This window comes from Gambusia affinis, linkage group LG20 (assembly GCF_019740435.1).
Source record: "Gambusia affinis linkage group LG20, SWU_Gaff_1.0, whole genome shotgun sequence".
NCBI classification, from domain to species: domain Eukaryota; kingdom Metazoa; phylum Chordata; class Actinopteri; order Cyprinodontiformes; family Poeciliidae; genus Gambusia; species Gambusia affinis.
In genome coordinates, this window is record NC_057887.1 from 23,428,463 (window position 1) to 23,439,422 (window position 10,960).

A 10,960-nucleotide genomic window follows, 5' to 3' on the forward strand; every position below is an offset into this window, starting at 1 on the left:
CAGAATGGCCTAGTCAAAGTCCAGACCTAAATCCAACTGAGACTTGCATTTTCAGATGTTCTTCATCCAGCTGAACTGAACTTGACCCATTTTCCAATCATTATTTTAAAATATAAAATCCATGTTTTAAACATTGATGATTTCCTCTTCCTGGGCAGCCAGGCTCTGCTTCATGTTGGTCTGTCATTTAAAACGAAAACCAAACGTTTTGTAGTTTATGGTTGAAACGAGACAAACTGAAAAGGTTTCAGTGGAGACAGAACAGCTGCAGCGCTCTGCGGTTTAAAAAGACAGATCTCTATCAGAGTGAAGCCAAACTGCATCTCAACGATGATTTCTGTTCAGATGGAGGCGTTTTATTTCTAATCAGAGTAAAATTATTACCAGCATAACGAAAATATTCAATACGACAAAAAGGATTCATCTTTTTATAGTTAATATAATAGTTAATATATTTCCTGAACTAAATAACAAACAAAGAAAGAATAGCTTCATTTTTTACATTTTTTATATCTTGTTGTTGGTAATGACTCTAATGTTGGTAATGTGACTCTAATTTCGGCCCATTTGTCAAAACATTTGTTCTCCCTGAGAAAAAACTTGAACTCCTCACGATGCGCTATGACGCGCAGATCCAGCAGGGGGCAGCACCGCCTTTCCTGGACAGCTCTGGTACCAACGAGGGGCTGAAATGTTTCTGTTGGCCTCGCAGCCTGTGGCATCATGAAGCCATGAGCAGAAAACCACCAGCTTGAATATTTTAGAAACCAACATGATCTGCTTTCCAACTCCTCCAAACTGAAGATGGAGTCAAAAATATTTTACATTGAAGAAAAATAAAAAACTTGTCTGTAAATCTGTTCTACTCAGAACAATCTGCAGTTTCAGCTTCAGCTGGTTGTTTCTATAAAAAAACTAAATAAAAAAACTCATTAAGTAGATATGTTGCTATCAAAATCATTTGTTACAAATGATCAAATATTCACTAAAGTTACTGACGTTTAGGCAATAAAATGTTTACTTTCCTATTTTCAAAATGAAGGTTTAGCGACTAGATGAAGAGCTTTGTGCAGTCATTCGGTCTGGGGTGTGATTACGTTTCATTAGTCTGTCTTGGTTTGGATACTTTCGTTACCTTAAAAACTGAAATCATAATTTCTTCCAGTCATGTTTGCTGTTAGTTTGATGATCTTTGTATTGAGTACATTTTGTTTTATGAGGTTTTATGATTCTACGACGCCCCGTTCATCTCTGCTGGAAAGCCAACATGACATCATCTGGGTCTGCTCTGCTATTTTGGGATTAAGACGGGGAGTGCCACTAAATCCCTAAATTGTCCCAAGGCTCAACCTTAAATGTTTTCCCTTCAGATGAAACTGCAGCTCTGTTACAGAGTAAAACAAGAGTAAAGGTCAGATGAGTCAACCGACGTTAGCTTAACGCTACGGACAACAAGCTATCGTCTGGGTTAGCTGAGTTCAGTCCTCCAGAGACATTTTTGTCCAAGATGTCCTCATAAATCCCCTCGGCTCACAATCAGCAGCGTTTGTTGTGAAAACATGGAGCTGTCTGGGCCTCACACACACGACTCAAGCAGTCTGGGTCTGTGTGTGTGTGTGTGTGTGTGTGTGTGTGTGTGTGTGTGTGTATGAAAGACTTAGTTATTTAAATTCAACACACTGTTGTCCTTTCGTCTGTAGGTTACCACTCAAGTTTCTCTTTATATTCCCTCTCTTCGAACAGCTTAGTTAACTTTAGCCAGTGGTGAGCCCTCCTCTGCTAATAAGCTAATAGCACAACAAATTTTTCATTGAGCGTTAGCATTATGCTAACTTTGAAAACGGTTAGCGCTATTAGCTTCCCCTAAATCAGGGGTGTCAAACTCCCGTACTCGAGGTCCTGCAGGTTTTAATGAGCCTCAGGTACAAAACCCTGGAATGAAACGGCTTCATTTCCTCCTCCTTGTGTGGATCGGTTCTCCAGAACCTTAATGATCTAATTATTCTGTTCAGGTGCAGCAGAGACACATCTAAAGGTTTCAGGACTGTGGCCCTTGAGGACTGAAGTTTGACACCTTTGCCCTAAATTCAAGTTTTCAGATAAAGAATTACTGAGCTGCTGGGAGCTCATTTTTTGTTTGCTCTTTTAGCGTTTCTGCTACCTTTGAAAACGTTTGTTTTCTAACTTAACTTCCCCTAATAATTTAAGCATTCTGGATAAAATTATAAAGTTGCTTTCAATTGGTTTTTGCTAAATTCCATGATGGTGTAGCGTGTTAACGAAGCTAATGTCCATGATTAGTGCTTTAGGGTTAGAGCACATAGCTTTTTAGTTAGCAGTACTGCTAACGGAAAAGTCCGTCACTGGTTGATTGTATCTCTGACTAAAGTACCAGTCATGTACTACAACTTTTTATTTTCAATGGTTGACTTTGTCTGATAGTTAAGCAGTTTTATAATCTAGAAAGTGTGGAGGGCAAGAGCAAAAACAGAAACTTTCTTTTTTAAATAAATTAATTTGTCTTTACGGTTCATTACTTTACATGTATCGGTTCATACCTACTGATGTATAAGACGACCTATTAAATTCTCACCAAACTGTCTCCAGCCCCGGGCCCCCCGCCCAGTACGTCCGGCCCCGGGCCCCCCGCCCAGTACGTCCGGCCCTGGCTGTGAAGATATTTTTGGCTCCTTTATTTAAAAACCGGGAGATTTTTCCGACTCACCGTAGGAGCTCTTCTCCCGGTCCGGCGGGGATCCGGGGAACAGCGCCCTGGCGGTGGGACTCCCGTTGGGTGCGTCGACGTCCAGCCGCGGGAGGGAGATGGCGTTCTTGATGATGGGCGACACGGCGGGCGGCGGCGGCGACAGCTCCTTCGCTGCGTCCCGGGGTCGGTTGTCCGAGCCCCGCCGGATGTGACGCAGCGTCCTGGAGAAAAACGCGCCGATCTTGCTGTCGGGTGAGGCGACGGAGTCGACGTCGCCGTTGCCGCTGTTGGCCGACCCGCCGTGGTTGCTCAGGAAGGACGTGTCTCCGAAGACGTCGCCGCCGCGTCCCACGTGCATGGTGTGGCGGAAGTCGCCCAGCGGAGGGCTGATCATATCCGCCGTCAGGTCGCCTTTATGGCGCCGCCGGCCGGGGGACACCAGGCCCTTTAGGCCGGACAGCTTCTCCTGAAGATTCATGACCACAGAACCCGACGGATGTTCTCCCAGTAAAGATCCGAACCGAAACCAAAAAACAAACCTCAGCTCAAAGTTTGGTCCTAGTTCAAGTTTTCAAGATTAAAGGGCAAATCCAGGTGTGCAGGACCAAACTCTTCACCAGACTGTTTATTATTTACTAACCAGTTTCAGTCCCACTTTATGATTTGATGTTTCGCATCATTGAAGAAGTTAAATTTTCAGAACCTGAGGGAACCGGGTCCAGTGGGGTTCAGTTGGGTTCCTGTTGGTTCTGCAGGTGGCTCCAGGGTTTGTCCTGGAAACAGGAACAGGGCATCTATGGAGAGGAAACACATCTGTGTTAAACCTGGAGACTCTGGCTGTTTCCATCTGCTGCTGTATTAATGTAAACATGAAACATCGCCGCGGTTCAGAGACGCATCAATCCTGAGAATCAAAACCTTCCGTTTTCCCTATAAATCTGTTCCAAGTGTCCGCTGGCGTGGAACCGGCTAAATTTAGCCCACAGTCCCTCAGAATCTGCTTCTCATCCCGACATGGGATGGACTTTGGGCCTCCGCTCTTCCTGTTGTGTCTCGCTCACATTTCAGCCGCTCAGACCGGCGGCCGACGCCTCGGTCAGAACATCGGACCAGTTCAGGACAGGAAGAGATGATAATTACTGCAGCCGATGCTCAGATTACTGACTGTAAGACCCACAGAGTGGATCCAAAAAATCATTTTATTATTGATTTTTATGGTTGTATTGTAATAAAAGTTCAGAGTAATAATTAGTAGGGTTAGAGTTGTAAAAATGTTCTCTTTAATTCGCTCCACTCAGGACTTGTGCTGGTCAGGGGTCAGAAAAAGGGAAGCTAATATCTCTGCAGACCCCACACATCCTGGACACAAACTGTTCAGGTGTTTGTCTTGACACAAGATAAAAACAATAAACATTAACCAACCTATATGTTTTAGAAAAATAATGATCTTTTCAGTCCTAAACTGAAGCTTTTCTAACTTCCTGCGGTAGTTTGCTGTTCTGGTCGAAAACGAGCATTTTTAACAATTTTTAGTATCTTTATCAAGATAAACGGACCGGACTGACAAACCGATACAAGAATAGATAGAGATCATATCGCAACATTACTTTTAAAAAATAGCCTCTAAATTTAACTACAAAGTGGTTTGAACTTGTAAAGCTGCGAAGCTAAAAACTTCTGATATTTTTAACTTCTGTTTTAACAATATAAATAGACCAGATGTAAAATATGTTTTTAATTATTATTTCTGTTTCCTGAAGCAGCTCAGCAGCTGAAACGTCTTTTTTTATTTTCAGTAACTGTTTTATATCAACACATACACATGTCCACCCCTGTCACAATTCACATCTTATTTATGCAGACCAGTCCAAACATTTAACCCACACCAAGGAAGCTGGTCGTACAAATCCAGCTCTGCCAAAAGTCGTCCAGGGAATGTTGATGAAGGAAACAGTCCAGCGGAGAAACATCTCCCTCAAATAGACATTGGACCCGTTAAGAGCCACTTATATTCTGAAACGTCTTTTAAAAGTTTTTCTGCATCCATTTCAGGAAAGTTTCTACATCCTTCAAGGTTCAAACCATGAAGCTAAATAAAGTTCAATTTTTAACTCATTTTTTGCAGCAGATGCCATCACTGTCCCAGTAATTCCTGGTGATAATTCTGGTTAATTTTCTTTTTACCCTTTATCTTTACCATAAAACCTTCAGCTTAGTTCTGCTTTTCTTCTTGGTAAGTCTTTGTAAAACCATGCAAACCGGCTTTTTGCCACATGTTTTCTGTTCCAGAAGAGTAATTGAAACCCCGTCTAAAAATATTTTGACAGCACAAAGAGCTAAAAAATGCCCCTCTGTTTCTCTTTAGAGGTTTTTCACAGCAGCTAAACGTCTGCAGGCCTCCAACGCACACGAAGCCCGGCCTGGTCTCATTAATGAGCCGCTGCGGTTCACAACACGCAGGATGGCACCGGGGCCCAGGCGGCCCCTGACCGCAGACCAGGCCGGCCCTGCGCCCGCTGCTCAGGGCGGCCGCCGGCAGAGGGGTGTCGCAGACATGCAGCAGAGCAGTGCAGGTGAAGCGGAGCTGGAGGAAAACAGGATTTCCCAAGTTTTTAAAGCGTAAACTCTTAAACAATTGAAACCAGAAGTTTACATACACAAATGAGACATACTTTTTATTCTGTTTCAGATAAATTAGGATTATTACCAAAAGTTTTTCTATGTGCTAAATCCCAGAATAATGAGAATTTTTTCAGGCAATTTTTATAACTTTATTCAAAAGTTTAGATACTTTACATCATGTGAATTTTCCAACTGTTTTTCCAGTTTGCTACATGGAAATTTTAAAAAGTCAATTTTTTCCATAGGTTTTTGTGCTGCAATGATGCAATTTTTCAGCTGAATCAAAAGTATTTCACAAAACTACAATGGAAGAGCTTTGTTTCACATCACATGACCAACAACAGGATGTTACTACTGGCAGAAACGACGACAGGAAGTTGTAAGATAATTACTGATCGCATGTTTTTTTTACATCTTATTATGTAAACAAACGTATTCACATGTGATTTTAATTGCATTTCTTATTTAATGGAAAAGCCACATTGTGTTTTTTTATATTGGTGGATAATAGATGAGGTTTTGTGCACATTGATAAAGGAAATGCAGCTTGTGTGAAAAAATGCATGTTTTTTTATGTAGTGTTTGTAAACTCCTGGTTTCAGCTGTAACTCCAGGAAACGCAGGCAGGCGTTCCTAATTACTCTGAGGTAAACCACAGATGTAGTTTATCTGGATATAATCCCATTAAAAGACCTTAAATCACGGCAGGAAGTAGCCCCAAAACTTCCTGCCAGGCATTTTTAATGAATAACTTCTTCTCTGCTCCTCGATGAAACGTTTATTATTAGCTACACAGAATCCTAGAGATTCAAAATATCCCAAAAACATGCTGACAGCATTAAATCTGAAGGTTTTATGGTTTAATCCCAGATTGTCTGTCTTTGTCTTAGAAATTAGAAGAGTAGGGAAGCGTTGACAGCAGCCTGGATTATCCTATAATCCTAGTCTCTCCCATCATCCCCCTGCTCAGCTGACCTCCCCGTCAAAATCTAATTAACTTGAACAAATTAATTAGAACAGGAACCGGGGAAAAGACAGCAGAGTGAAAAAACGTCTAAATTTAGAGGAATTAAAGCTGTGAACTCAGGAAGAGTTCAAGAGAAGCTTTCCCAGAAAACTGAACCATATTTAATACTTAATATTATTATTATTGCTCACTAATTCTCATTGCAGACAGAAACTGCAAAAAACCATTTCTGACACAAAAACAACAAACCATAAACAGTTTAAAGTCTTTCATGAACAGTTATTAGTGTGAGCGTAAAATTCAAACCCTGAGTTTTAAATCTGTATATTTTCTATCTCTTTAATCTGCTGTCCAACTTTTTGGACCAAACAGAACAAAACTCTAAAAAACAATTCCTGTTTCTCTACTCTGCTAACATTCAAGCTCATTTTTAGCTTAGCACTTTAGCTAACTTTGAAAACATTTAGCAAACTTAGCTTTGCCTGAATTAATTTCTTGGCATAAATTCTAAAAGTTAAATAATTTATTTGTATATTTCTGTAAACTTTCAGCTGAATGAAGTTAGTTAAAAATTCTTCAAGTAGTTTAGACATTAATATTCATGCTATTATTTTAAAGTCTGTTTAGCATTTTAGCATTAGCTGTTTTTTTTTATCGTTTTCTTCAGTAGTTCGTTGTGCAGCGCCCCCACAGGCCAGGAGGGGAACAAGTTTCTCAGTTAGTTTGGTTGTTATGAACTGCAGCAGCTGAAAATGCAACAAAAGTTGCAGTTTTGATCCTGGATCAAACAGAATCTGCTGGATTATCAGGCGGGAAAACAACCTAAAACTTCTTTTGTTGTTTAGTTAGTTAAATTAAAGTTAATTCAATTTGTTTTTACTTTTAAAAGCTAAACTACCAGATGAAGAACTGCAGTCTAAACATCCATCTAAAGATGCTGCGGTCGGGTTTTCTCTCTGATTTCATTCTTCGGAGACTCGATCCAATGTTCCCATGTCGTCTGAGCCGTTTATTCTTTGGATGGTTTTGTTAGATGTAAACCAGAGTAACCACAGTCTGAAGGGAGCCGAGTGTTTGAACACATTCCTGAGCAAAGCATCACTCGGTGGAGTCTCCATTACGACCATCTGATTGAAACCATGTTTGGGATCTTTCTCTTCTCCACGCTGTCCTCTTCCTCCTCTTCCTCCTCCTCTTCCTCTCCACCATCCTCAGCTCCTCTAAATGACATCAGGTTTTCATTTGTCTTGTTCTTAAATTTACGTAGATTTCTGCTGGTTTTGTTTCAGTTAAATCCACATTGGATTGAATATTTTAACTCAAGTCTTCCTCTCCTCAGTTACTCACTAACCAGGTGAACAAACACGCGATAAGGCCACGATTTTCAGGGCCACTGCTTGACTTTCAATTACGCTCCTATTTTCACCATCGGCTCTCAGTCCGGATCCAAGAAAAACAGCTACGTTTCCTCCGCAGCCAAGAAAAAACACTCGCATGCCTCCAGAAAACGTCCAGCCTGTTTCCTGGCACTCCTGACTTTCCTTCTTTGTGTTTGTGTTGCTGTCGACTTCCTTCTGTTCTCTCCTTCTCTCTCTGCCTTCTTATATTTCACAGATTAAAACGTTTCAGTTCTCAGACCCAAATATTGATGCTGTTAGTCACCGACTAATGCAGGAGGATTTTTAAAAAGCTGCAGATACGAATTTAATAAAATCTACTGACATTATTAGACAGTTTCTCTGACTGATGACATATAATGAACAGTGGCGCCCCCAATAGGTGGCCACGGGGGGCCTGGCCACCGCTAGAGAAGTTCCTGGTCCTGTAATAAGTCATATTGTTTTTTAGTCAAGACATAAATATAAAACCCAATAAATACATAAATAAGTGAATAAATTCATATGTCATAATTTAATCCATCCTAATCAACATTTTCTTAGTGATGAGTAAAAGTCATTATAAAAGGAAACAAACTTTATGCTCACAAACAACAACAGAAGTCCTACTCTGTTTTTGTCTCTCTGTAAAAATCTCTCTCTCTTTTTCTTTACAGTCAAATTTCTATTAAAAATTTCCTTTTTTTAAATTGAGTAGCTGCTTGGAAAGCCCAATTATTATTTATTAGCAGTTTGATGCCGTTATAAAGTGACGTTTGCCCTTTAATCTGCAGTAGTTGGTGTCGGGACCAAATTGTGTGCTTGAAGCTCTTAACAAGATGGTGCGTCGCTTAACAGGGGGTCAGAGGTCACTGACAGACAACTGGACTGTGACCATTTGCTGGTGATGTCAAAGGTTTCCAAACTTCACACTGTGAGGCCAAAAGGAGAAACTCGGCGAGCTCTGCAGCGTGAAAATCAACACGGCGGGTTGAGGAGCGGCCGATTTTCACGTCGGCTGCGTCAGTCACACCTGGAGGTCACCAGGGGTCAGAGGAATGTTAGGACCTCAGGAAACGTTTGTCATCAGCTAACAGCGCGCCGTCGCTACTGGAAATCATTTGATTACAAGGAAACATGCACGTGATAAATGATCCCAGACGTTATCGAGATACACAATAATATCGTTGGTTAGAGACCATTTTCATGAAAACATCCTCAAAGATCAATAAACTTTAAATTCTATTGAACATCCGACTCTGGAACTGGAAGATATTTTAAATATCCAAAGTAAATAAAAACAACAAATCGAATTAATCGTGAAGTTTCTGCTAGTTGAGACCAAAACACCAAACTGAAAACTTTTATCATCCAGTAGAAAGAGAAAAACAATAACTGGAAATGATTGAGTTTGTTTTCATTCATCATGTAATGAATTGATTTGTTGTTACAGAACCAGTCTGGATCCGTCCCAGCCTGTTTGCTATCGGCTTTTGTGCGGCCGTCTCTGCTTTTGATTGATCGTTGGTGTTTGTTTGCTGCAGGGCTGCAGCCAGACGTGGTGGTCCCGGTCGGGTCAAAGGGCACCGAACCCCAGAATCACGCCCACCTCACTGAGCCCTGCTTGTTTCTAAATTTAAAGCCTCTGGTTGTTTAATGTGTTTCACAGAATCGGAGGCGTTCCACAGGCGTGTAATTACAACCAAAGCCCAGCTGAAGTGTGGAAATACAGTGAATTATTGCTGCTGCTCCTGTTTGGATATGAATCTATGAATCTGCTGCAGACAGTTTGATCATTAACACCAGAATCTGAAACTGCACCAAATCTGTTCAGCTTGAGATAATAGAGTCTAATAATTAATCCCAGCATGCCACAGCGCTGATGTGGGGCTGTTTTGAATAACTGGTATTTTTGCTCAGCCTCTTGTTCCTGTTTTTTTTTTTGTTTGTTTTGTTTTATCTGTAACTTTCTGCTGGTACACCTGAATAAATGTTATTTCGGTTCTGTTCTTGTCCTCTTGGAAGTGGAACAACATTTCAAAATGTGTTTGAAATGATGTTCATGCAGCAGCAGCAATGAAAGCAGCTCCAAAAAGCCCCTGAATGAATCACACTTACTGCAGACAAAGCCTCTGCATGACCAGGAAAGTTCAAATCAGTTCACATTTACCTAAAAACGAGGCTGGATTCCCGCTAAGCGGTTCGGAGGCTCACCTGGCCGCGGCGGACCGGGATCAGGGCGATGAGACGCAGCGGCTCCAGGCTGGCTGTGCTTCACGCGGTCAGGACGCGCGCTTCGGGTCCGGGTGGTCCGAGCGAGCCGCCGGAGCTGTGGGTCTGTCCCGCTGGAGAGTTCGGGTCTGCGGGGCGGAAAGGGGCGGGCTGAGCCTCACATACCAGCAGAACCCTGGGAGAGCCGCTCCAGAGCTCCACATCCAAATCCGCCGATCGATTACTGATTAATTCAACTAAAATAAATCAGTTTCCTGATTTTTAATGTCAGCAGACGTCATCAGATGAATGTCTGCTGACTTTCAGCGCGCTGAGAAACTTAGGAAACATTTTAGTCATGTGGAATAATTAGGACACCCTGCCGTTACTTTCTGATTCATTTTAGCAAAACTGAGACATTAAAGTTACATTTATAAAAAAAAAATATGTTTTTACATATTTGCTAAGACTGTCTCCATGTCATGACAGTTTGTTGTGAGATAATCTGTGAAAGATCATCTCCTCCTGAGTTATCACTGATTTCTGCAGAAACAAACCACTCCCATCAAAAACAGCCAATCAGAGTCAGGAGGAGGGGCTTAACGCTGCCAATCAATCTCATGTTCTTACGAGAAACACCTGTTACAGGAAAACCATTTATCCACCATCATTGGAAGCTATGCCAACTAGCTTGAGCATTCACAGCATGCTATGCTAGCTGCAACTTATTAGATTGTGATTGACAGCGCTAAGACCCGCCTCCAGACTGTCAGTGGTTGGTTCTAGCTAGTTGATTCTTTTCTAGTGAGAAATAAAAGAACAACCAACATTTATTCAGATCCTGGCTATCGATGACAGAACGTCACATTTAGGAGATTGTCCTGTTTAAACAGGACAATCACAAATCCAAAAAGTTACCCAAATAATGCTTTACCAAGCATCCAATCCATCCTAAAGATCCAAAATGGCTGACATGTGTAATCAGCTGCACCTGGTTACCAAACTCCATTGTTGTTTTGCTCCTGCAAAAGTCATGAGCTCACTTCCTGTTTCCTCACTTCCTCTATGAGACTCAGA

General features: G+C 41.5%; 1 protein-coding gene across 3 annotated transcripts in view; it reads right to left on the minus strand.

Annotated features, from left to right (window-relative positions):
• Positions 1 to 10,369, minus strand: part of cdc42ep1a (CDC42 effector protein (Rho GTPase binding) 1a) — a 16,576-nt gene extending 6,207 nt beyond the window's left edge. For 2 of the 3 annotated variants that reach the window (XM_044101769.1, XM_044101768.1), the window contains exons 1-2: positions 9,887 to 10,369; positions 2,726 to 3,501 (exon numbers count right to left, since the gene is read on the minus strand). In XM_044101769.1, the coding sequence (XP_043957704.1) occupies positions 2,726 to 3,185 (460 nt within the window). In that variant the 5' untranslated portion in view covers positions 3,186 to 3,501; positions 9,887 to 10,369. Of the gene's footprint in view, positions 1 to 2,725; positions 3,502 to 9,842 lie in introns of all 3 variants that reach the window. The other variant, XM_044101770.1, reaches the window with a different exon arrangement.
• Between the last annotated feature and the right edge of the window lie 591 nt (positions 10,370 to 10,960).